At 35.9% G+C, this 27607-nt stretch overlaps 1 protein-coding gene across 15 annotated transcripts in view; it reads left to right on the top strand.

Moving 5' to 3' along the window:
- Positions 1-27607, top strand: part of CCDC18 (coiled-coil domain containing 18) — a 172711-nt gene that overhangs the window by 21134 nt on the left and 123970 nt on the right. For 13 of the 15 annotated variants that reach the window (XM_021090190.1, XM_021090199.1, XM_021090194.1 and 10 more), the window contains 9 exons: positions 1493-1614; positions 2620-2911; positions 8323-8447; positions 9849-10009; positions 19145-19365; positions 20957-21067; positions 21671-21802; positions 25372-25506; positions 25676-25753. In XM_021090190.1, coding sequence (XP_020945849.1) covers positions 1493-1614; positions 2620-2911; positions 8323-8447; positions 9849-10009; positions 19145-19365; positions 20957-21067; positions 21671-21802; positions 25372-25506; positions 25676-25753 — 1377 coding nt within the window. The remainder of the gene's footprint in view (positions 1-1492; positions 1615-2619; positions 2912-8322; positions 8448-9848; positions 10010-19144; positions 19366-20956; positions 21068-21670; positions 21803-25371; positions 25507-25675; positions 25754-27607) is intronic. The other 2 variants (XM_021090202.1, XM_021090200.1) reach the window with 2 other exon arrangements.

Below are 27607 nucleotides of genomic sequence, written 5' to 3'. Positions count from 1 at the left end.
CATCAGCTCAATGGAAATGAAGTCAGAGTTGATGATGTAGCCTTCGTTTGGTCTCCCTAGACCCACCACCCTGAGAAGGGCTCACTTCTGCCTCTCAGAGGGAAGGGCCCTTGGACAGTTCTACATGTAATATAGCGGCTTAATTATATTCACTGAATATCTTCAAGTAATACCACATAATAAATTTGTTTGGAGGGAGGCCACATGTTGGATGTTCATATAAAGTCTTTACATAATATTTATAAATTCTGTTCAAAGGAAGATAAAAAGATTGAAGAAAAATTATTATTAAAAATAAAAATATTATTATTATTTATTTATTTATTTATTTTTGCTATTTCTTGGGCCACTCCCGCGGCATATGGAGGTTCCCAGGCTAGGGGTTGAATCGGAGCTGCAGCCACCTGCCTACGGCCTAGGTCAGAGCCACAGCAACGCGGGATCCGAGCCGTGTCTGCAACCTACACCACAGCTCACGGCAACGCCGGATCATTAACCCACTGAGCGAGGGCAGGGACCAAACCCGCAACCTCATTAGATACTGAAGTCTGAAGTGTGAATTAATAAAATCACCGTTTTGGAGTTCCTGCTGTGGTGCAGTGGGTTAAGAATCTTAACTGTAGTGGCTCAGGTTGCTGCGGAGGTGTGGGTTCAATTCTTGGCCCCATGCAGTGGGTTAAAGGATCAGTGTTGCTGAAGTTTGGACTCAGTCCCTTGCTCGGGAACTTCCATATGCTGTGGGCGTGGCCATAGAATCAATCAATCAATCACTGTTTTGAAAGCCTTAGAAAAGGTGCCTCTGGAAATGAAACAGTGTAGAAGGGATTTTGTATAAGGTACTCTGGAGGGGAGGTAGAGTATTTCGTAGGGGGAATATCTTCCTGCAGAGGGAAGACTTTATAGAGGAAAGAAAATGTAAGAGATGATTTTTCCCCCCACACTTCTTAGGATTATCAATGTCAAACTGCTCAGCAGAGCCGTAGAGTTAAATAACCATAACCAAAGAAGTGGGGCAGATCTGTCCAGTCCTCCATTCCCACTGCTCAAACCTGGATGCTTGACTTTTATCTGTTTTGAATTTGGGGCTGTGATTTCATTGGGAGTATTCTGTGGCTGAAATTTCAAAAATTACTTCTCTGGAACATTTGTGGTAAAGTTGACCGTTAGTAACTTGGTGCAAGAATTCCTACATGAGTAGCCCGCCTTGTCCACGGGAGGCCAGAACAGTTCTGCTTTCAGGTAGGAGTGCTGTGGTTGCTCTCCTGCAGGCTCTTAACCATTTCTGGGCAGGTCATCCCATCCCCTGCCCTGTTGTGCGTTCTTTCTTGCCCAGGAAGCTCCCTTTGCTCCTTTCACCTCAGGCTGGGGACCTAACCTTGTAGAATAGTTACTTCACTCTCCTGCTTTTTTCTGAAATCACAGCGTTTTAGTTTGAACGCCTAAAACTTATGACCACATTAGTGTGTCCACTTAAAACAAATTATTGTTTTAGGTTCAAGCTGAAGAAGAAATTTTAGAGAAAAATCTAATTAACTGTGAAAAAGAAAATAAAAGGCTACAGGAAAAGTGTGGTTTATATAAAAGTGAACTTGAAATTCTGAAGGAAAAGTTAAGGTATAGTATCATATTGTAGAAAGCGGATTTTTGTGTGGAAATGGAGAAAAAACTGAAACACTTAAATGTAGAATATTTTATATACTGTAATTATGGCCTTAAATTATGTAGAAAGATAGGCTTCATGATAGAAACTGTTTTCTTATAAAATTAGAATTTTAAATGAATAAAACATGTGTTGATGGTAATGTACTTATAAATATAGAATAATAGGATCAACATATTTGTTTTGCATATATTTAGAAAAAATTAACAGAGACAGAATGTCCTTGTAGTGTGACCGCATTAGCTGGTTAGTAAACTATATATTCTTCGAATCATGAAGACTCACCTAATCCAACCTATTCATTTCAGAGATGTTAAAAATATGAAAAAGGGAACTGATGAAATACAGTAAGAGTTCTGAACATTAAATTGTTCTAATATTTTGACATGTTTGACATGTTTTGACGTATTTTGTATATATGTTCTATAAAACATGTATATACATATATATTCAGAAATATTACTGCATAGTAAACTGTTAATGGTTAATTAGACTTTATCATTTACAGTTGTGGCTAATAGTTCACAATTTTTTCTTATACTGTTGAAAACCGTCTTGATGCTTCCTTGTGTCAGGAATTTGGAGTGAGCTCTCCTATTTTACAAAGGAAGCAGAGATGCTTCCAAGATAATGGAGTTATTCTGCCCAAGTACTTAAACCGTGAGACACTGGCCAAGTTTCATAACATTTCTTTGCCTCATTTTCCTTATCTGTAATTAAGCAGGGAGAAACAATAGTGCTTGCCGCATAACGTGGTGGGTGCCTAGCATGCTCTAAGGAGGCACTCAGGAAGTGTGAGCAGGTATTATTTCAGAATTAAGTTTTAAAATATTTAAAAAGTGAGATTAACTAAATATGACTTGAAAATATTTTAAAAGTAAGATTAAATATGATTATTGAAAATATGATTATTGAAAAGTGTGTATTTTATTTTCATTTTTATGCTTTTTTCTTCATAGGCAGTTAAAAGAAGAAAATAATAATGGAAAAGAAAAATTAAGGATAATGGCAGTGAAAAATTCAGAAGTCATGGCACAACTAACTGAATCTAGACAAGGTATTTTGAAGCTAGAAAGTGAGTTAGAGGACAAAGAGGAAATACTTAGAGAAAAATTTTCTCTAATGAATGAAAATCGAGAATTAAAAGTTCGTATTGCAACACAGAATGAGAGACTGGATTTGTGTCAACAAGAAATAGAAAGTTCAAGGGTGGAACTGAGAAGTTTGGAAAAAATTATATCCCAGTTACCAGTAAGTATGTGTGACAAAGAAAATATTTACCAAAGTGCCTTATTTTTTTTTAAATTACTCAGTGAATCTTATTACATACATAGTTGTACAACAGTCATCACAGCTCAATTTTATGTATATAAAAGTCCTTTATAAGAGATCATCATTTTGTTGTTTTATTACCTTCTATTTTTTTCCTTACGTGTCTACTTTCAGTCATCAGATCTTTTTCTATCTAAACAATTTTTTTTTTTTTTTTTGCTTTTTTTAGGGCCACATGTGTGGCTTATGGAAGTTGTAGGCTAGTGGTGGAATTGAAGCTGCAGCTGACAGCCTACACCACAGCGACACCCACGTGGGATCCGAGCCATGTCTGCAACCTATACCACAGCTCACGGCAGTGCCAAATCCTTAACCCACTGACTGAGGCCAGGGATCAAATCCACATCCTCATGGATACTAGTTGGCTTCATTGCTGCTGAGCCACAACGGGAACTCCAAGGATGGCACAGTTTTTAAAAACAACAATTTTGTTGAAGTAACATCTACGTACCATAGAATTCACCCTGTTTAAGTTTACTGGTCAGTAATTTTTAGTAAATTTGCAAGTTTTCCAACAGTCATCGCAATCCAGCTCTCAGACACATTTATCATTTCCAAAAGGCCCGTTGTCCCCATTTAAAATTAGTCCCTGGGAGTTCTTCTGTGGCACAGTGGATTAAGGATTTGGTGTTGGTCACTGCAGTGGCTCTGATCGCTGCTGTGGTGTGGGTTCTTTTTTTTTTAAAGAATATTTATTTTTTAATTTATTTTTATTTTTTATTTTTTGCTTTTTAGGGCCACACCTGCAGCATATGGAGCTTCCCAGGCTAGGGGTCGAATTGAACCACAGCTCACGGCAGCACTGAATCCTTTACCCACTGAACCTGCAACCTGATGGTTCCTAGTTGGATTCATTTCTGCTGAGCCACTGTGGGAGCTCCTGTGGTGCAAGTTCTATCCCTGGTTCAGGAATTTCCATGGGTGTAGCCAAAAATAAAATTTAAAAATTAGCCCCTGTACCCACTCCTATTCCTAGGGAACCACTAATCCACTTTCTGCCTGTAGTGATTTGTCTTTTCTGGACATTATATATAAATGAGTTATACAATATATAGTCTTTTGCATTTGGTCTTTTCATTCTTAATGTTTTTGAGGCTCTTTTACCGTAATGTATATTAGCATTTCATTTCCTTTTTTTTTTTTTCTTGCTTTTCAGAGCCGCACTTGCAGCATATGGAGGTTCCCAGGCTAGGGGTCGAATTGCAGATACAGCTGCTGGCCTGCTCCACAGCTCATGGCAACACTGGATCCATAATCCACTGAGCAAGACCAGGGATTGAACCTGCAAGCTCATGGTTTCTAGTTGGATTCTTTTCTGCTGTGCCATGATGGGAACTCCTTTTTTTTTTTATTAAATATTTTTCCTTCGTATGGATATGCCACATTTTATTTATCGATTCACCAACAGGTGGAAGCATTTGGGTTGTTTCCAGTTCTGGACTGTTATGAATGATGCTGCTGTGAGCACCTGTATACAAGTCTCTGGCCACACATTTCTCTTGAGTAGATACCTAGGAGTAGAATGCTGAGTCATATGGAAAGTTTATGCCAAACTGTTTTCCAAAGTGGCTGCACCGTTTTATATTCTCACCAGCAGCATAGGAGGATTTGTGTTTCTCTCCATCTTAGCCAGTGTTTGTTATTATCTGCCTTTTGATGATAGCCATCTTAATGGATATTAATTGGTATTGCATTGTGATTTTAGTTTACATTGCCCTATTGGCTCTGTTGAGCAACTTTTTCTGTACGCATTAGAATGACACAGAATATCAAGATGTTTTATGGTAGTAGACAGCCACCTTTTCTCTATAAGTTATGTATATGACCATATTTATTTCTTTATTCATTCATTTTTTTTTTTGTCTTTTTTAGGGCTGCAGTGTGGCATATGCAGGTTCCTAGACTAGAGGTATAATCAAAGCTGTAGCCGCTGACCTAAGACCTACACCACAGCCACAGCCACAGCCACAGCAACATGGGATCTGAGCCGTGTCTGCGACCTATACCGCAGCTTGCGGCAACACCGGATCCTTAACCCACTGAGTGAGGCCAGGGATCGAACCTGCGTCCTCGTGGATGCTAATAAGATTCATTAACCTCTAAGCCATGACAGGACCTCCTATACGACCATATTTATAAGTGAGATTAGGAAGAAGGTAAGTATGCTTGTGTCAGAAATTTGTTATTGATAGATGAGATCTGTAAAGGTGAAATCAATAAATTTATCTGTGTATCACGATTGGTTTCATATATGGTTGAATGGTAGACTTAGTAATTTTAAACTGTCAAGGAATTATGAAGCTGAAAGGGATCTTTGTAATCATCTGATTCAGTACCATCATTTTATTGGTGAAAAAATGTACACAAGAAAGTAAATAATTTGTCCAGCTTGCTAGTGGCAGAATTAAAACTAGAATGTATGATTCCTGGTTCCCATCCCTCTGTTATATCTACTTTCCTAGGGTGCTGATTGTTTGCTTAGATTTTTTTTTTTTTTTTTTTTTGGCTGCACCCATAGCATGTGAAAATTCCTGGGCCACAGATCCAGCCTGCACCACAGTAGTGATCCAAGCCACAGAAGTGACAATGCTGGATTCTTAACCCAGTGAATCATCTGGGAACTCCCAGATTTTTAATGTAATGTTTGCTTTTGAAATTGGGTAATAATAGGGTGAAGGTAGCATTCATTTTATTTTTTAAAATTTTTATTATAGTTCATTTACAGTGTTCTGTCAGTTTCTGCTGCACAGCAAAGTGACTCAGCCGTACATCCATATACATTCTTTTTTTCATATTATTCTCCATGATGGTCCATCACACGTGACTAGATATAGTTCCCAGTGCTGTACAGTAATATCTCATTGCTTATCCATTCCAAATGCAATAGTTCGCATCTACTAACCCCAAATTTCCAGTCCCTCCCCCTCCGTCTTGGCAATCATAAGTCTGTTCTCCATGTCCATGAGTTTTTTCCTTTTCTATAGATAGGTTCAATTGTGCCGTATATTAGATTCCAGATATGAGTGATATCATATTTGTCTTTCTCTTTCTGACTTACTTCACTTAGTATGAGCATCTCTGGTTCCATCCATGTTGCTGCAAATGGCATTCTTTTGTTCTCCTTTATGGCTGAGTCATATTCCATTGTGTATATGTACCACATCTTCTTAATCCATTCATCTGTCGATGAACATTTAGGTTGTTTCCATGTCTTGGCTATTGTGAAGAGCACTGCAGTAAACATAGGGGTGCATTATTTTTTTCAATGAAAGTTTTTGCCTGGGTACATGCCCAGGAGTGGGATTGCTGGGTCATATGGTAGTTCAATCTTTAGTTTTCTGAGGTACCTACATACCTCAGTTTTCTACAGTGGTTGTACCAATTTAAATTCCCACCAACAGTGTAGGAGGGTTCCCTTTTCTCCATACCCGCTCCAGCATTTGCTGTTTGTTGACTTACTAATGATGGCCATTCTGACTGTTGTGAGGTGGTACCTCAATGTACTTTTGGTTTGCATTTTTCTAATAATTAGTAATGTTAAGGATTTCTTCATGTGCCTATCGGCCATCCGTATCTGTATGTCTTCTTCGGGGAAATGTCTATTTAGGTCTTCTGCCCATTTTTCAATTGGTTTGTTTTTTTGTTTTAGTTTTAGTTTTAGTTTTTGTTTTTTGCTGTTGAGTTTTATGAGTTGTTTGTATATTTTGGAGATTAAGCTCTTGTCGGTTGTATCATTTGAAATGATTTTCTCCCATTCTGTAGGGTTTTTTTTTTTTTTTCTAATTTCCTTTGCTGTACAAAAGCATTTAAATTTGATTAGGTCCCACTAGTTTATTTTTGTTTTTATTTCTATTGCTTTGAGAGACTGACCTAAGAGTACATTTATACAGTTGACGTCAAAGAATGTTTTGCCTATGTTCTCTTTTAGGAGTTTTATGGTGTCTTATATTTAAGTCTTTAAGCCATTTTGAGTTTATTTTTGTGCATGGTGAGTGTTCTAATTTCATTGATTTACATACATCTGTCCAGCTTTCCCAGTACCACTTACTGAAGAGACTCTCTTTTTCCCATTTTATATTCTTGCCTCCATTGTCAAAGATTAATTGACCATAGGTGTCCGGGTTTATTTCTGGGTCCTCTTTTCTGTTCCATTGGTCTGTATGTCTGTTTTGGTACCATTACCACAGCGTCTTGATAACTGTAGTTTTGTAATATTGTCTGAAGTCTGAGAGAGTTATGCCTCCTGCTTGGATTTTTCCCCTCGGGATTGCTTTGGGAATTCTGGGTCTTTTATGGTTCCATATAAATTTTTGGATTGTTTGTTCTAGTTCTGTGAAAAATGTCATGGATAATTTGATAGGGATTGCATCAAATCTGTAGATTGCTTTGGGCAGTATGGCCATTTTAATGATATTAATTCTTCCAGTCCTGGAGCATGAAATATCTTTCCCTTTCTTTGAATCCTCTTTAATTTCCTTGATTAATGTTTTATAGTTCTCAGCATATAAGTCTTTCGCCTCCTTAGTCAGGTTTATTCCTAGGTATTTAATTTTGTGTGTGTGTGACTTTAGAAGGTATTGTAGGTAGCATTCATTTTAAATTGATACTTTCATTTGACTTGGTATCGAGAATTACTTTATATATGGTTCTGAAAGTGATGTAGTAATACATGCTTGATCTCATGTAACATGGTTTGGAAATGGAGATTTTTTTTTCTATTTCTAAAAAGTGTGGTTTGGTTATATAGTTCGAAGGTAAAAGTCATTAAGTGCTTACCTTGCTCCCTTTTTTCAACTAATACTCCATTATTCAAAACATACAGAATACATATGAGACCACTGTAGCACATTTGCTAAATCTGGGAAATGTATTGTGATATCTACTTCAGACATTTTTGGAATAAAGTTTTATAGGGAAATATCCTCACTATGTATCCTCTGATGCCCTTTCTCTCCCTCTCTCCTCAGAGGAAGCTCCTGTTCTGAAATTCATGTGTATCCTTTTTGTCCATATTTTAAATATTGCCACATAAGGATGTATATGGGGAAAAAATATATATGTATAGTTTAGTGCATTTTAAAACTACCACACATGCCTCTGTTGTTTTTCACTGTTACATTATGTGATGTCGCCATAATGATGTATGTAATACAGGTTTATTTCAACTATTGTGGTTTTCCCATTATGTTTTAAATTTTTACATTCGCCTATTGATGATGTTAGATTGTTTCTATTAAATTCACACAAAATTTTTTAAACTTGGAGTTCTGCATAAAAAAATTACATCATAGATATTATAAGTTCATATATGTTTGTTTTTAAACTTGCAGTTAAAAAGAGAGATGTTTGGTTTTAAATCATCTTTTTATAAGCACCAGACCAGTAGTTTGTCAAACAAGGAAGACAGTTATATTGGCTGCTGTGAGACAAATAAAATGGTGATTTCGGAATTGAGGTATGGTTTTCAGATGCTCAAGTTGTAGCAAATATAATATATTTTTAAATTGGTAATTAAATGAGGATGTTTAGTTGAGAAGTTGAAAAATATGCAGAAAGGTCTAATGTGTGTTATAACAGATATCCATATTTTTAAACTAATAATTGATTCTTAACATATTTTGATATTTTTTCAAATCTGTTTCTTTAAATAAAAAATGAAACATTACAGGGTGGATAATACCTTTGATCCTTATCACTAATCCCATTCTCCTAAGTATCCACTATCATGAGTTGGGTGTATAATCTTCAATTCATTTGTGTATGTTTACACTCTTATACACTCATTTATTGTTTTTTAATTGTAAATTTTCAAATTTATCTGTGTTGAGGTAGGTAGGTGGAGTGATTGATCAATGGATGGATTAGTGTGTTTAGTTTAGTGTTGATAGCTATCTAAGAGTCTGTCCTGTAACTCTGTCACAATTTATCTGTTCCTTTATTAGTAGTTACCTTAGGAGTTCTTGTTGTGGCTCGGCAGAAACAAATCTGACTAGCATCCATGAGAACGCAGGTTCGATCCCTGGCCTCACTCAGTGGGTTAAGGATCCAGTGTTGCCATGAGCTGTGGTGTAGGTCACAGACGTGGCTCAGATCCCTTTTTGCTGTGGCTGTGGTATAGGCCAGCAGCCACAGCTCTGATTCAACCCCTAGCATGGGAATTTCCATATGTCACGGGTGCAGCCCTAAAAAGCAATAATAATAATAATAATAATAATAATAATAATAAGTAGTAGTTACCTTATTACCAGTTTTCCTCTATTACAAATAGCACTGCAAAATATATACACATACATGTTTCCTGTACAGTATGGGAGAGTTTCTCTAGCAAATATTTCTAAAAGTAAAATTGCTGGGTCATAGGGTGTATACTATAAGTTTCTAAATTGGCAGTTTCAGTGTAATCAGTGGTATATAAGTGTTTCAATATCCTGGCCAATAGCTGACTAATATCAGGAGTTTTAACTTACATTATATTTTGAAAAAAAATTTTTTTCCATGTCTTTTTTTTTTTTTTTTATTTTGTCTTTTTAGGGCCGCACCTGCAGCGTATGGAGGTTACCAGACTAGGGGTCAAATTGAGCTGTAGCCCCCGGCCTACACCATAGTCACAGCAAGGCGGGATCTGAGCAGCGTCTGTGACCTACACCACAGCTCATGGCAACGCCAGATCCTTAAACCACTGAGCGAGGCCAGGGATCGAACCCACATCCTCACAGTTGCTAGTCGTGTTCGTTATCCACTGAGCCACGACGGGAACTCCTCTATTTTGAAAATTTTTAATTTGATGGTAAAAATGATCTGAGGTATTTTTATAGTCTCTTTCTAATAATTTTTGGTTTACTTTCTTTTGTGCCAGAATTAAGCTTGCAATAAAAGAGGCAGAAATTCAAAAGCTTCAGGCAAACCTGACTGCAAATCAGTTATCTCACAGTCTCATTGCTTGTAATGATAACCAACAAAGTGGCAAATTAAATAGTGTAGAAACAGAACCTGTAAAATTAGGAGGTAATCAAGTAGGTGAGTATATTATGTTCAATTCTTTTAATAAGTTATTTTTAGAATTCTTTATGATAGTTTTTAAAAAAAATTATAGTTGATTTACAATGTTCTGTCAATTTCTGCTGTACAGCTGAGTGACCCAGTTATAAATACATATACATTCTTTTTCTCATTATCTTCTATAATGTTCTATCACAAGTGATTGGATATAGTTCCCTACATGTGATAGTTTTTAAAAGAAGTAGGAGTTCCCGTCGTGGCGCAGTGGTTAACGAATCCGACTAGGAACCATGAGGTTGCGGGTTCGGTCCCTGCCCCTGCTCAGTGGGTTAACGATCCGGCGTTGCCGTTGCCGTGAGCTGTAGTGTAGGTTGCAGACGTGGCTCGGATCCCGCGTTGCTGTGGCTCTGGCGTAGGCCGGTGGCTACAGCTCCGATTGGACCCCTAGCCTGGAAACCTCCATATGCCGCGGGAGCGGCCCAAGAAATAGCAACAACAACAACAACAAAAGACAAAAAGACAAAAAAAAAAAAAAAAAAGTAGATTATCAACTGTTTGGTTTCTATTATTAACCATACTTGATAATCTGTTATTACTACTTATGTGTTGATAAGACAGCAAAAATTATTTCAGAGTTCTTGAACTTTGCATCATTCTTTAAAAATTACTTTATTGAAGTAAAATTGATTTACATAATGCATTCTTTCGAAGTATTTGGAAAATGTTTCTTTTTTCCTGTATTGTTTACCTGGTTACCATCACCACAATCAAGATGTACAACAGCCCCCTTAACTTCCTGGGAAATGTTCCAAGACCCCCAGTGGATGCCGGAAGCTGTAGATAGTACTGAACCCTATTACTGCTACATTTTTTTCCAACACTTACATACCTAGGATCAAATTTAACTTGTAAATTAGGCACAGTAAGAGATTAACAATAATAACATAATAAAGTAGAATAGTTATGATGACATACTATAATAAAAGTTATGTGGATGTGACCTATCTCTCTCAAAATACCTTATTAAACAAATTTAATGCCTTTTCCATCTTCACACATTGTGGGTGTAACTTTTGTAGATTGAGGTCTGACAGCAAAACTAGTACAAATTTTTTTTTCTTCGCAGTTTCACAGATAGAAGATTCTTTCTTACCATAGATCTTTGCAACCTTAGCATACATTTTATTTTCTTACCTTATTAAGTCTAGAACTTTCACCTTTCACTGAAACGCAGTATGTTATGGCTTCTCTTTGGGATATTAGAATTGCTAGCATCATTGTTCTTGCACTCTGGGACCGTTATTAAGTGAAATAACACAAGCACTGCCATACTGCCACAGCCAATTTGATAACCTAGATGGTTTCTAAGTGACTAACAGGCAAGGGTACTCTGGAAAAAGGAATTATTCACATCCTAGGCAGGGTGGAGCTGAGCAGCAAAGGACATTGTGAAACTTCGTCAAGCTAATCGGAATAACGCGTGGTTTAAAACTTATGAATTGTTTGTTTCTGGAATTTTCCCTTTATTATTTTCTAGCCTCAGTTGACAGCAGGTCACTGAAAGGGCAGAGTGTGAAACTGAGGATAAGGGAGGACGGCTGTGTGATATTTCTCTCAGGATCCTTATACTCCTTCCAGTTTACTTTGTGTTGAGTTTTCTCTTTTTAAAAAAATTTTCTTGGCATTCCCGTCGTGGCACAGTGGTTAACAAATCTGATGAGGAATCATGAGGTTGCGGGTTTGATCCCTGGCCTTGCTCAGTGGGTTAAGGATCCTGAGTTGCTGTGGCTCTGGCGTAGGCTGGCAGCTACAGCTCTGATTAGACCCCTAGCCTGGGAACCTCCATATGCTGCAAGAGCGGCTCAAGAAAAGGCAAAAAGACAAAAAAAAAAAAAAAAAAAAATTCTTAAAGCTTAGAGTATTGACTTTATTTTATTATTTTTTTCTCCGGCTGCGCCCATCTATGTACGCATGCATGCTGCAGCGTGGCAATGCCAGATCCTTAACTCACTGAGCCAAGTGGGAACTCCAGATTATTAACTTTAAGCCTTTCTTCGTTTCAAGTATTTAAGGGTATAAATTTCTCTTTAGGCAGAGCTTTAGTGCATCCCACTAATTTTTATATGTTTGTTTGTGTTCATTTTATTCACTTCAAAATATCTTATAATATCTCTTATGTGTGTTTCTTTCCATTTGAGACATTTTCCAAATATCTCCATATTAAGAGCAATGCACATTAGATCATTACTATTAAACAAATTCATGAATGAACCTGATTTCTGTTTCTTTAATGTTTTGAGATTTAGTTTATTGCTCAGCATATGATCTTGATGAATATTCCAGAGTCACTTGAAAAATTCTGTATTCTAATTATGGGGTGAAATTTTTTTCCCCAGTTCTTTTGAGATATAGTTGACGTACAGCGCTGTATAAGTTCATGTAAAGCATATTATGTATTATAAATGTTTTCTGAAATGATTACCACAGTAAATTTAGTTAATATCCATCATATCATGTACATACCAAAAAAAAGGAAAAAGGTTTTTTTTTTCTTTTATGTGCACTCGTAGGATCTGCTCTCTTAACAGCTTTCGAATAAACCATACAGCAGTGTAATCAGTGTCATGTTGTTCTTTAGGGCTCACTTTTACTTTTAATATGCTTGGTTCTTAGCCAGTAATTAACATGAAGTAACCACTGTGTAGAAGAAAACTTGCAATATTTGTAATAATAGCAAATCACTTGAATACTTTATGTATGATTATCTAGGTTATTAGGTAGTCATTTTAAGACCCTTTGGGTTTTGTTTATTTACTTGTTTATTGCTTAGAAATTTGAGTATTACCCTTTCTTCCTTTCTTTCCTCCTTCCTTTCTTCTCCTTTTTTTCTTTATTATAAAGTATAGTTGACCTTCAACCCTGTGTTAGTTTCAGGTGCACAACATAATGATTCAACATTACAAAATCACCTCAGTCAGCTTAGTTACCATCTGTCCCCATACAATGTAGTTACAGTATTATCGACTGTATTCCCCATACTTTACCTTTCATCCCTGTGACTTATTTATTTTGTGACCAGAAGTTTGTATCTCTTGATCTGCCCCACCTATTTCATTATCACTTCCTCCTTTCCCATTCCCTATTGCAATGACCAGTTTGTTCTGTGTATCTATGAGTCTCTGTTTTGTTATGTTTGTTCCTTTGTTTTGTTTTTTTTCTTGATTCTGCTTATGAGTGAGATCATACAGTATTTGTCTTTGTCTGGCTTTATTTCACTTAGCATAATACCTTCTAGATCCATCCATGTTGTTGTAAATGGCAGAATTTTGTTTCTATTTTATGGCTGATTTTCTCTTGTATAAATACATTCCGTGTATACGTCTTCTTTATCCATTCATCCATTGATGAACACTTAGGTTGCTCCTATGATCTTGGCTATTGTAAATAATCTGTGATGAGTGTAGGAGTGCAGGTATCTTTTCTAATGAGTATCTTGTTTTCTTCAGAAAAATACTCAGAAGTGGAATTGCTAGATCTATGGTAGTTCTATTTTTAATTTTTGAGGAACCCCCACTCTGTTTTCCACGGTGGCCGCACCAATTTACATTCCTGCTAGCAGGGCACGAGGGTTCTCTTTATTCCACATTCTTGTCAACACTTTTTATCTGTTACCTTTTTATTTATTTATTTTTTTTGGCCAAAATGTGGCGTATGGAATTCCCCAGCCAGAGACTGAATCTGAGTCGGAGTTGTGACCTATACCACAGATGCAGCAATGCCAGATCCTTAACCCACCTTACCTGCTGCACTGTATGTCAACTATTCCTCAGTAAAACTGGAAGACAACTATAAATGTAGTAAAATTCATTCATTAAGAAATAAAAAAATACCATAAAAAACTGGAAGAAAAACAATAAAGTTTTTTTTTTTTTTTTCTTTTTAGGGCCACACTCGCAACATATGAAAATTCCCAGGCTAGGGGTCAAATCGGAGCTATAGCTGCCGGCCTACACCACAGCCACAACAACATGGGATCCCAGCCGTGTCTGTGACCTACACCACAGCTCAAGGCAACGTCGTATCCTTAACCCACTAAGCGAGGCCAGGGATCAAAACTGCCTCCTCATGGAGTCTATTGAGATTTTGTTTCTGCTGAGCCACGGCAGGAGCTCCAATAAAGTGTTTTTAAAATGCAAAGAAAAAGGTAGTCTGGTTAGATTCTTTTGCAATCTCTGTCCAGCTTTTCCAATACCATTTATTAAAGGGACTATCCTTTTCCCATTGTAAATTCTTGTCTCCTTTGTCATAGATTAACTGAACATGTAAGTGGGGGTTTATTTCTGGGCTGTCTGCTTTGTTCCATTGAACTGTATGTCTGTTTTTATGCCAGTGGCATAGTGTTTTGATTGTTGTAGTATAGGTTCAAATCAGGGAACATACACCTCCAGCTTTGTTCTTTCTCAAGACTATTTTTGGCTATGTGGGGTTTTCTGTGTTCCCATACAGATTTGTTTCCTTCAGATAAATATCCAGAAGAGGACTTGCTGGATTGTATGTCAGTTCTTATTTTTATTTTTTAATTTTTTTTCTCTTTATCCGCTGCCCCTGCAGCATATGGAAGTCCCCAGTCCAGGGACTGAATTCCAGCCAGAGCTTCACCCTACGCCATAGCTGCAGCAACACTGGATCCTTAACCCACTGTGCCAGGCTGGGGATCAAAGCTCCAGAGACAAGCTGGATCATTAACCCACTGCAGCACAGCCAGAATTCCTACTTTAAACTTTTTGAGGAACCTCCATACTGTTCTTTATATTCACTGCATCAGTTTACATTCCCACCAGTAATGTGCAGGGGTTCCCTTTTCTCAACATCCTTGCCAGGAGTTTTGATAATAGCTCTTCTAACAGGTGTTAGGCGATGTCTCATTGTGGTTTTCATTTAAGTTTTCCTGATGACGAGTGATGTGAAGCATTTTACATATACCTGTTGATTAGTGGGGTCTTCTCTGGAAAAGTGTCTAATCCTCTGCCCCCCCCCTTTTTTTGCTGTAGAATTATATTTTTCTTTTTTAAAACAGTTTTTATTATAGTTTATTTACAATGTTCTGTCGATTTCTGCTGTACAGCAAAGTGACCCAGTTGTACATATATATATGTATACATTCTTTTTCTCACATTATCTTCCATCATGTTCTATCACATGTGACTAGATATAGTTCCCTGTGCTACACAGCAGGATCTTATTGCTTATCTACTCCAAATGCAGTAGTTTGCATCTACGAACTACCAGTCTTGAGTATTAACCCCTTATCAGATGTATAATTTGAAAATATCTTCTCCTCTTCCATAGGTTGACTTTTAATTTTGTTGATGGTTTCTTTTGCTACACAGGAGCTTTTTAGTTTGATAGAGTGACACTCATTTGTTTTTGCTTTTGGTGTATAATTCAAAGAAATCTGCCAAGACTGATGCTAGGAGAGTATAGTTTATGTTTTTCTCTAGGAATTTTATGGTTTCTGGTCTTATGTTCACATTTTTAAGTCATTTATTAAAATTTTTTTTTTACTTTTTTTTTTTAAACTTTTTTTTTTTTTCTTTTTAGGGCTGCACCCGCAGCATATGGAGTTCCCAGGCTAGGGGTTGAATCGGAGCCCTAGCTGCCAGCCTATGCCACGGCCACAGCAATGTGGCATCCAAGCCGCATCTGTGACCTACACCATAGCTCATGGCAACACCAGATCCTTAACCCACTGAGCAAGGCCAGGGATTGAACCTGCAACCTCATGGATCCTAGTTGGGTTTGTTAACCACTGAGTCAGGAAGGGAACTCCCTCCCAAATTTTTTTTTATTTTTTATTTTTTTAATTTTTATTTATTTTTTTGTCTTTTTGCTTTTTCTAGGGCCACTCCCGCGGCATATGGAGGTTCCCAGGCTAGGGATCCAATTGGAGCTGTAGCCACCGGCCTACGCCAGAGCCACAGCAATGCGGAATCCAAGCTGCGTCGGCAACCTACACCACAGCTTACGGCAACGCCAGATCCTTAACCCACTGAGCAAGGCCAGGAACCGAATCCGTAACCTCATGGTTCCTAGTTGGGTTCGTTAACCACTACACCACGACGGGAACTCCCCAAATTTTTTTTTAAATGGCTGGACCTGCAACATACGGAAGTTACCATGCTAGGGGTCAAATTAGAGCTTCAGCTGTAGGCCTGTGCCGCAGCCAAAGCAACGCCTTACTGTTTTCTTCCTTTGATCTATTTGTTTTTATGCCAATACTGTACTTTTTTATGGCTACGCCTACAACACATGGAAGTTCCTGGGCCAGCTGTCGAATTGGAGCTGCAGCTGAATCCTACACCACAGCTACAGCAACACTGGATCCAAGCTGCATCTACAACCTACACTGCAATTTACAGCAGTACCGATCCTTAACCCACTGAGTGAGGCCAGGGATTAAACTTGCATCCTCACAGAGATAGCATCAGGTCCTTAACTTGCTGAGCCGTGATGGGAACTCCAGCCAGTGCTATACATTTTTGATTGCTGTAGCTTTGTAATATAGTTTGAAGTCAGGCAGTGTGATCCTCTAGCTTTGTTCTTCTTTCTTTTTTATGGTTCCATATAAATTTTAGGATTGTTCAATTTCTGTGGAAAAAGCCATTGGAATTTTGATATGGGTTGAATTAAATCAGTAGATCACTTTGGGTAGTATGGTCATTTTCACAATGTTAATTCTTCTAATCTATGAGCATGAAATATCTTTCCATTTATTTGTGTCTTCAATTTTTTTCATCAGTGTCCAGTATACAGATCTTTTACCTCCTTGGTTATATTCATTCCTAAGTATTTTACTCTTTTTGAATCAGTCGTAAATGGGATTGTTTTCTTTTTTAAAATTCTTTTATTAAAGTATAGTTTATTTATAGTGCTGTGTCAATTTTGGCTGTACAACAGAGTGACCCAGTCATACATATATATATATATATATACATTCTTTTATTTGGTGTTATCTTCCAGCATGTTCTGTCATAAGAGACTGGATATAGTTCCCTGTGCTGTGCAGTAGGACCTCATTGCTTATCCATTCTAAATGTAATAGTTTGCATCTAGCATCCCTAAACTCCCCATCCATCCCACTTCCTCTTCCCCCTCCACTGTCAGCCATAAGTCTACTCTCCATGCCTGTGAGTCTGTTTCTTTTCTGTAGCCAGATTTGTTTGTGCCACATTTTAGATTCCACATATAAGTGATAGCATATGGTATTTGTCTTTCTCTTTCTGACTTACTTAGTATGAGAATCTCTAGTTGCATCCACATTGCTGCAAATGGCATTATTTTATTCTTTTTTAGGATTGAGTAGTATTCCATTGCGTATATATACCAATTGTCTTAAACAAATGGAATTGTTTTCTAAATTTCTCCTTCTGATAGTTCAGTTTATTAAGGATTAAGATTTTTCCCACTTGAAATGTGGAAAATTTACAAGATTATATATCCCTTTCCCATTCCTGTTTTATATTGTTATTGTACAATGTATTACACTAACATACATTGAAACCCTCACTAGGCAGTGCTTTTTTCTTTCAACTGTCTGATAGTTTATCACTCCAGATATTTTTTAATTAGTGTTTGCCTGGTATGACTTTTTCCATCCTTTTAACCTATATATTTATATATAAGTGGGTTTTTAACAGAAAGCATATAATTGGTTTTTGCTTTTATAACCAGTCTTTTTGCTCTTTAATTGGAATGTTCAAATTACTTACATACAATGTAACTGTTGACCTTTTTGGCTTTAAATCTACCATCTTGGTATTTGTTTGCTATTCTATGGGCCTTTCTTCTTCTTTTTTCTTTCCTTCTTTTGGATGAATTGTATTTTAGCATTCCATTTTTAATGTCCTCTGCTGAGTAACTGATTATACCTCTTTATTTTTTTCACTGGTTAACATGGGCATCTCTACCTTGTAATGCTCAATCATAAAGTACAATGAGTTGCTAGTAGCAGAAATGCCAGCAGAGAAAATCAGATATCTAAATGATTAGAGGGAATACAGAAGAGAATAAGATCAGTGGAGGGAATTCTAGTTATTAGAAGTGGTTGTAGTATATATCATAGATTCTCTGATATCGAAGAACAGAGCCAATGATAGATTGCTTAGAAAGTGAATTTTTAGGAATTTGGAGAATTCGTGGGAAATGGTACTTATACAACCCTTGAAGGCATATATCTCTACTTGTTTCCACATCTTTGTGTTCTCATGTAATCTCTACATTATGCATCTACTTTAAAGCATGCCTGAAAACTTGTTTACCTTTGGGTGGGCATAGGTGTATTCATCTATAGTGGAGAAAAGATGTACCCAAACCTCTGATAACCCTCAGTAGTTTTAAAAAGCATCTCTGAATTTTTTTGTTTTTTTCCATTTCTTGGGCCGCTCCTGTGGCATGTGGAGGTTCCCAGGCTAGGGGTCCAGTCGGAGCTGTAGCCACTGGCCTACGCCAGAGCCACAGCAACACGGGATCCGAGCCGAGTCTGCGCCCTACACCACAGCTCACGGCAACGCCGGATCATTAACCCACTGAGCAAGGCCAGGGATCGAACCCGCAAACCTCATGGTTCCTAGTCAGATTCGTTAACCACTGCACCACGACGGGAACTCCCCATCTCTGAATTCTTATCAGCTAGTTTGGACTAAGAAGGATTCCCTGTTTTTGGCTTCTGAACCTATATCTATAATATATCAAAATATTATTGAAGATCACAAGTTATCCAGATAAATTTATGATAAACTTCAGTTTTAGAATACAGGACATTGTTTGTGTGTTTTGGATTTTTTTTTTTAAATGATAGTTTGTATCCCAACAATGAGATTTTTAAAGATGGAGGAGAGCTCTTTGTGGTACTAAGCAGTAGTAGAAACGTGGGTGATTCAGAAGAACTTATTCCTACTTTGTTTTGTATTTACTAATATAAAGTACCTTGCTTACCGTGTTCCTTCATTATATTTGCCTTAGTATATGTTTTATTCTCCATCCTCTTTAGTATTTTTTAGATCAGAAGCTAAACTTATGATTAAATCTTTTCAACATTGAAATAGGTGTTATTCTTTAAAGTTTTATGCAGAACAATTTTCTTTTTATTGACAGAAAATATTAGAGATCAAAGTCAATATACTGTGAACAAGCAATATGAAAGAGAAAGGCAAAGACTTGCTTCTGGAATAGAAGAATTACGTGATAAGTTGATGCAAATAGAAGCTGAGAATTCTGATTTGAAGGTTAACATGGCTCACAGAACTAGTCAGTTTCAGCTGATTCAAGAGGAGCTGCTTGAGAAAGCTTCAAATTCTAGCAAGCTTGAAAGTGAAGTAAGATTCAGTCAGCTGTTTATATGTACTCCATTTTGAGATGAGAAAAAAGTATTGATGTCGGATTATATGGTATCATATAGATTTATGCACTAAAAAAAATTACTGGTACCACATAATTTAGTACTTTTTCTAAAGATTATTTTTGGAAACTTTTGGGTTTTAATATATGTTAAAAGTAGGAAAATATTCTAGTGACTAAATTTGGTGAAATTTAAACTGTACTGCACTCTATTATTTCTTCCAAGTGTAAGTTAACATGGCTAATACATTTTTACAGATAAAAAATTTGGATTATGTAAATGGAAATAAAGGAGTAGTAAAAGAGAATTTCAGAATTTAACAAGCAGTAGCACCACCTGAAAAGCCTGTTAATCAGTAGATATGGAGTAATAAATTAGTAAGGAGTAAGTTCTGAATTAGTAGATAGGAAATAATGATAAGGAATCTGATTTTTTTTTCTTTTTCTTTTTTGGCTGCACCCTTGGCCTACAGAAGTTCCCAGGCTAGGTATTGAATCTGAGCCAGAGCTGTGACCTATGCCACAGCTGCAGCAATGCTGAATCCTTAACCCACTGTCCTGGGCTGGGGATCGAACTAGCGCCTCCACAGAGGTAAGCTGCATCATTAATCCACTGTGCCACAGCGGGAACTCTCAGAATCTACAGTTTCAAACAACTGCATGTGAATCTGATGCATTTGTGAACATTCTGAAAAGGGGATAATGTATGTTTTATGAATATCTGATGTTCATTTCCACTGAGGACAAACAGGGATGCTTTTTAGGTAATTGTGGACTAGGGCCATGTGTGTATGTACTGTACTCAACCTTCAAGCCAGAGGCTGCATTTGATTATGAGGGCACTTTTTAAATGTCTGATTTCTCATCTTAAAGGCTGAGCCAAGACTAGGGAAAAGACCTGTCAGATAGGAACTTACGTTTGCTTAGAAAGTTGCCAAAAACTGAGGTTAAGAACTTTTAAAAAAAATTAAAATAGGAGTTCCCGTTGTGGCTCAGTAGTTAACGAATCCGACTAGGAACCATGAGGTTGCAGGTTCGATCCCTGGCCTTGCTCAATAGGTTAAGGATCCGGCCTTGCCATGAGCTGTGGTGTAGGTCACAGACACGGCTCGGATCTGGCGTTGCTATGCCTCTGGCATGGGCCTGCAGCTACAGCTCCAATTAGACCCCTAGCCTGGGAACCTCCATATGCCAAGGGAGCGGCCCTAGAAAAGGCAAAAAGACAAAAAAAAAAAAAATATTAAAATATTTAGCACAATCTTGTTGAAAATATAGAAAGGGATAGAGAAGGAAATAAAACGTTGGTAATTCTACCTGTAGAAATTACTACTGTTAATATTTTATTACACTGATTTCAGTCTTTAACACCAGCTTTTTTTTGAAAAAGCTACTTTTAAGTAATGGGTTGGGGTCAGTCCTATTTGGACATATGAGTCTGAATTAAATTACTTGTGTATTATATAGATGGAATAAGCTATATCATATTTCTGGCCTTCCTTTCACTGTTTTTCCTCTGAATTATCACTTATTTTTAAAAAATAATTTTTATTCATTTCATTGTGTTTTCAGATGACAAAGAAATGTTCCCAACTTTTAACTCTAGAGAAACAGCTGGAAGAAAAAATAGTTGCTTATTCCTCTATTGCTGCAAAAAATGCAGAACTAGAACAGGAACTTATGGTAAAAATTACCTTTTTTTTTTTTTTGCTTCGAATTCACTGTGGCTTTAAGGAACTTAATTTGTAGTAGCATGTTTGTTTTAGTATCATTATTCTAATATATGCCATTATAGGAAAAGTATAAATTCTACCAAACTTTTCTGATTATTCAATTTTTATTTCTATATTTTTATTATTATTTTTTTGGCTGTGCCCACGGCATGTGGAAGTTCCCAGGCCAGGAACTGAATCTGTGCCACAGCAGCAACCCAAGCTTGTTGTAGTGACAACGCCAGATCCTTGCCTTGCTGTGCCACATAAGTTAATATACTTTTAAGTTAATATGGCAAGTTGTTACCTAAATTGTCTCATTTTTATTTTATAGAATTGAAGGAAATGGTATTAGTTCTTTGATATGCTTCACGGTAATTTTAAATAGTTTAATCTTATCATTTTGATACAGTTGTTTAAATAACCACTGTCTCTTTTTTATAAATATTTCAATGCTTTTGAAATTTGACGCATCAACTACTATAACTCTTTGAAAAATAGAGTATGATAAATTGTATACTTTACTAGTATACTTTTCTGCAAAACTAGTTCTAAAGTACTTTTATATTTCTAGGAAAAGAATGAAAAGATTAGAAGTCTAGAAACCAATATCAATACAGAGCATGAGAAAATTTGTTTAGCTTTTGAAAAGGCAAAGAAAATTCATCTTGACCAGCATAAAGAAATGGAAAAACAAATTGAGAGAGTAAGACATTAATTATGTTTTTAATAAGTAGATGTAATACATTTTTAGAATATGAATGCTGAAAAGAAACTTAAACATTTCTAGTGTGGCTTTCCTTATTTTAATAGATGAGAAAGCAAAGACAGAAAAGTTATTGGCAAGTAGTGTAATTAGAATCCCATTACTTCTGGATCATTTTACAATGCTTTTTATTTAGTACTGCTGCCATTTCAGTTTTGATCATTTTTTTTTTGACATCGTCAAACTAAGAGTGATTCTGTAGACTCTTTTCCTCTAGAGATATCAGTTGTTTAAAGATTGGTTAAGAGTAGAAGCTCTCTTAATCTTGGGTTTAAAAGTGAAGAGTAAAAACGAAAACGGAAGTAAAGAAGAAACTACAGGTCCAGAAAAACATGACTAGATAAAAAACTGATGAGTTGGATGGGTTTTATGGCAGAATACAGCTAATACACATAAAAATGTATAAGCTGGAAATACTTTGTATGATATCTATTTTGTAAAATACATTGAGACCCAAATTTGTGGCCTAACATATTGTCTCTCCTGGAAAGTATCTCGTGTATACCTGAGAAGAATGTACCTTCTTTTGTTTTGAGGTAGAGTGTGCTGTGTATGTCTGTTCAGAAGGATTGGTTTAATGTATTGAGCCCTCTATTTCCTTCCTCATACTCTTTTTGAGTGTTCTATTGATTACTGAGAATGAGATATTGAAGTCTCCAACTATTATTGTACAACTGCTATTTCTCATTTTAATTCTGTCTGCTTGTTTCATATATTTTGAAAGTCTATCTTCAGCATGTAAATGTTTATAATTATTATATCTTATTGCTGTTATCATAGTCTTTTATGAGCATATATTATCTACCTTTGTCTCTTATATCTGATTTGTCTGATATTACCATAGCTACCTACGCTCCCTCTTCCTTACTATTTACATGGAGTCTTTTCCCATTCTTTCATTTTCAATCTGTTTGTACCTTTGGATCTAAAATGAGTCTCTCGGGAGTTTCCATTGTGGCTCAGTGTTAGAGAACCCAACTGGTATCCACGAGGATGTAGGTTCGATCCCTGGCTTTGCTCAGCAGGTTAAGGATCCATTGCCATGAGCTGTGGTGTAGATAGCAGACACAGCTTGGATCTAGCATTGCTGTGGCTGTGGTGTAGGCTGGTGGCTACAGGTCCAAGTCAGCCCCTAGCTTGGGAACTTCCATATGCTGCAGGTGTGACCCTAAAAAGACCAAAATATTAAATAAATAAATAAATAAAATGAGTCTCTTGTAGACAACATATAGCTGGATACGTGATTTTCTCCATTCTGCCCATCTATGCCTTTTAGAGAGTTTACTCCATTTGCTTTTAAAGTAATTGCTGATAAGGAGGCACTTCTGTCATTTTGGTCTTTGTTTTCTATATGCCTTATAGCTTTTTTATCCTTCATTTCCTATATTACTATCTTTTTTTTTTTTTTTTTGGTCACACCTCTGGCATGTGGAAATTCCTGATAGAACCTGCACCACAGCAGTAACTTGAGCCACAGCAATGACAGTGCCAGATACTTAACCTGATGAGCCACCAGGAACTCCCATTATTGTCTTTTTCTGAATTTTGTTGATTTTTTTGTAGTGAAATTTTAAAATTCCTTTCTCATTTCCCTTTGTGTATATTTTATAGCTATTTTCTTTGTGGTTACTATGGGGATGACATTTAACATCCTAAAGTTATAATACTTTAATTTGAATTTATGCCACCATAATTTCAATGATATACAAAAATTCTGTTCCTTTAAAATTTATCTCCATGCCTTTTGGTTGTTAATGTCACAGAATTACATTTTTATACATTATATGCCCTAAAACACAAATGTAATTTCTTCAAAGGGATTTGTCTCTTAAATTATATGGAAAACAGGATTTGTAGTCACAAACCAAAGTTACAGTAATATTAGTTTTTACACTAGTAACTTTTTTCCTTTAAATGTATTAGTCTCTTAAATCATTTAGAAAATAAAAAGTGGAAGTTATAATCCTTTTTTATAACAATACCAACTTTTACAATTGCTCATGTATTTATCTTTATTAAGATTTTTATTTCTACATATGGCTTCGTTACCATCTAGTGTTCTTTCATTTTTAATTTGCAGAATTCCCTTGAGTATTTCTCGCAGGGCATGTCCAGCGGTCACATAACTTCCTCAGCTTTTATCTCTCTGGGAGTGTCTTACTTTCTCCCTCATTTTTGAAGGACAGTTCTGCCAGATAAAAGATTCTTGGGTGGACTGTTCTTTTTCTTTTGAATATATCAGCCCACTGTCTTCTGATTCTCAAAGTACCTGATGAGAAATCTGTATGCAATCTTAGTGAGTTCTGTGATAATTTTCTTATCTCTTAACTGCTTTCAAGATTCTCTGTCATTGTCTTTGGACAGTTTGATTATAATGTGTCTCATTGTGGGTCTCTTTGAGTTCAGCCTATTTGGATTTTTTTTTTTTTTTGAGATTCATGGATGTTTATAGTATATTGGATGTTTTTCATTAAATTTGAGACATTTTCAATCATTTCTTCAGATATTCTCTCTTTCCCTTTTTCTCTCTTCCTCCTTCTGGAGCTCTCAGGATATGCATGTTGGTGTCTAACAGGTCCCTTATGTTCTGTTCACTTCAGTTTTTTTTCTTGCTGTTGCTCTAATTTCTGATGTGTTATTTTCTTTTAAATGTTTTCATTTCACAGTTCCTTAGTTTTAATATTTTCTAGTTAACCTGTTGCTGCTATATTTTGTTAATATGTATTATATATCACATATGTATAATTATTATACGTGTGTATGTAATATGCGCATATATACATACAAGCATATCAGTTTATTCATATCTTGTCTTTGCAGAAGTTTTTTGGGTGTTTGGTAATACCAATCAATTAGTGGCAAAGTTGTAGGGAGTGAGACTTTCATACATTTCTAGTGAAAGTATTAGTTTTGATGCACTTTAAAGAGAAATACCTAATGAAATTGGAAATGTGCATATCCTATCAGTAAGTCCACTTCTAGGTGGTATGTTCTAAAGAAACTCTAATATATGTACTTAAAGAGATACATACAAAGGATATTATTGTACCATTATTGTAATAGTGAAAAAGCAGAATATCTAACTCTTCCCTAGTGGAAGAGTAAACAAACTATAGTTTGTTGTTATAGTGGAACGCTATAGTGTCATAAAAATATGAACTAGATCCACATGGGGACACATGGATAACTACTTAAAACAATACTAAGTAAAAAATCAAGTTGCTGAAACTTGCAGAAGTGTTGATATTATATGTTAATTTTCAAAACAAGTTTACATTACATATTGTTCATGGATCTATATTATGTAGTTAAAAGCATAAAAAAGTGTATAAGAAAGCAACACATCAGAGAATGATACAGACCAATTTCAACATAGTATTGGTGAGAGAGGAGAGGGATAAGACATGGGCATGTGATTTTATTTCTTCTCTAAAAGGAGGGAAGCTGAAGGAAATTTGGTAAATGCAGTAATCTGTGTAATTCAGCAGTAATCTTGTTTTTATGCTTAGCTTGAATCTCAACTGGAGAAAAAAGAACAACAATTTAAAGAACAAGAAAAGACCATGTCCATGTTGCAGCAAGATATAATATGTAAACAACATCATCTTGAATCACTAGACAGACTCTTGACGGAAAGCAAAGGGGTAAAATCATCATTATAAAAATGCTGTTTAAAAGCTGACCAATCTTTTAAGCTTATGTTTTTTTAGCATACCTTAATTCTAATTAAATCAATTGTGTAACAACCCTATTACTAATGCTAAATATTTATGTACATATGTATATTTTTGCTGCCAATCTATATGTTTTTAGGAAATGGAAAAGGAAAATATGAAGAAAGATGAAGCTTTGAAAGCATTACAGAACCAAGTATCTGAAGAAACAATCAAGGCTAGTATGCTAATACTTAAAAAAATTTCTTTTTTTTTTCTTGATGGAGACATACCTGTGGCTTTTTTTAGATTTCTCTATGAATCATAAAATCATTTACATAAAAATAAAGTGCTAAAAATTTTACCTGATTCAATGAACTTAGTGTCTTTAAGTAGTATATTTTTTCATTGTAAATTATGATTTTAATTATTTGATAGTTAATAATCTAGTCTGTTGATTATCTAACCTCTTTTCTTTTTGCTTTAAAAAGGATTTATTTTTCAGTAAAAACCATAGCTACTTACTAACATTGCCAGTAAAAACTAAACAAAGGAAGTGAAGAGAGATGAAACTACAAACAGTATGGTTTGCTTCTTCTTACCAGTTCTGCTATACGATTAGTGAGGGGACAAATCCAGAATTTCTGGGCAAAATACAGTTCTGCGGCTAATATATCCTTATGTTTAAGAGCATGGACTTTTGGAGCTAAACTGACTTGAGTTTCAGTTCTGGTTTCAGAGAGCTTACTGACTGTAACTTGGCTAGGTTATTTAAACTCTCTGAACTTTAATTTCTTCATTGTAAAATGGGGATAATAATGCCCTAGAAGAGGTGGGTTTGAGGATTAAATGAAATGAGGTACATAAAATGCTTGGCACATAAGTTACTCTCAGAGTTTATTAAGTAATTATATATATATTCAGTATTTTCTCCTTTGCATTTTTAGTGTTAAAAATAGTTTCAAACATCCTGTGACCTTCATTCTGTCATATAGGAATTAAATATAAAGGATATTTTAAATAGCCAATGTTATTTACTTTTTGCCTAGTACTCTGATTTTTTAGTCACTATTTTTAAATTAAATTATAGTTGATTTACAGTGTTATGCCAACCTCTGACCCCCCCCACACACACACTCACACACACACACACACACACACACACACACACACACGTTCCCTTTCTCATAGTATCTTCCATCATGGTCTATCCCAAGAGACCAGACATACTGCCCTGTGCTATACAGTAGGACCTTGTTGAGTACTCTGTTCTCAATCTATTTTGTGACTATAAATAATCAAGTAAACTTAATTGTGTTTATCTATAACTTTCCCATAGTATTCTCTAAAATCTTTAACATTTAGTGCCATGTCGGTTCATTTTCTCATGTAAAAATGACTTCTAAGGTTATTAATGTTTAAAAAATCATTACTATACAAAGGTTTGTAGGCATGAAGTTATTTCATTAAATAAAATCCATATGCCACTTAACTGCTGCTTTTCATTAAATTACCTAACACATCTAGCCAGTCATCTGCTAAGTTATTTATGTATGTTAATAACCAGATATGAACAGAAGGAAATCAGCTAAAGAATGAATTATAATGTTGGGTTTTATTCCCTTACCTTTAATAGATGTGTTTTATTGGGAAAAAAGCCAAAATGAGGAAGAACTATAGAAACAAAGTTCCTGTGACTCAAGCTATACCAAACGCTTTTAACATATCAGATATTTGTAACAACAAAATAGAAGTTTGAAATCTAATTCTTTTTTCTTGATTGTGTCATTACCAACTTCCTTTTCTGACTTGTGGCCATGACCCTCTACATGCCTCAGTTTGTTCTTTACATAAAAAACTATGAATTTTATTTATTTATTGTTTGTTTGTTTGCTTTTTAGGGCCACACCTGTGGCATATAGAGGTTCCCAAGCTAAGGATCTGCAGCTGCCAGCCTACACCACAGCCACAGCAACTCGGGATTTGAGCTGTGTCTGTGAATTACACCACAGCTCATGGCAACGCCAGATCCCCAACTCATCAAGCAAGGTGAGGGATTGAACCCACATCCTCATGATCCTATTAGGGTTCA

This window comes from Sus scrofa, chromosome 4, assembly GCF_000003025.6.
Source record: "Sus scrofa isolate TJ Tabasco breed Duroc chromosome 4, Sscrofa11.1, whole genome shotgun sequence".
Taxonomy (NCBI): Eukaryota; Metazoa; Chordata; class Mammalia; order Artiodactyla; family Suidae; genus Sus; species Sus scrofa.
The sequence above is the reverse complement of the archived record's forward strand: the minus strand, read 5'-3'. Positions and strand labels throughout refer to the sequence as shown.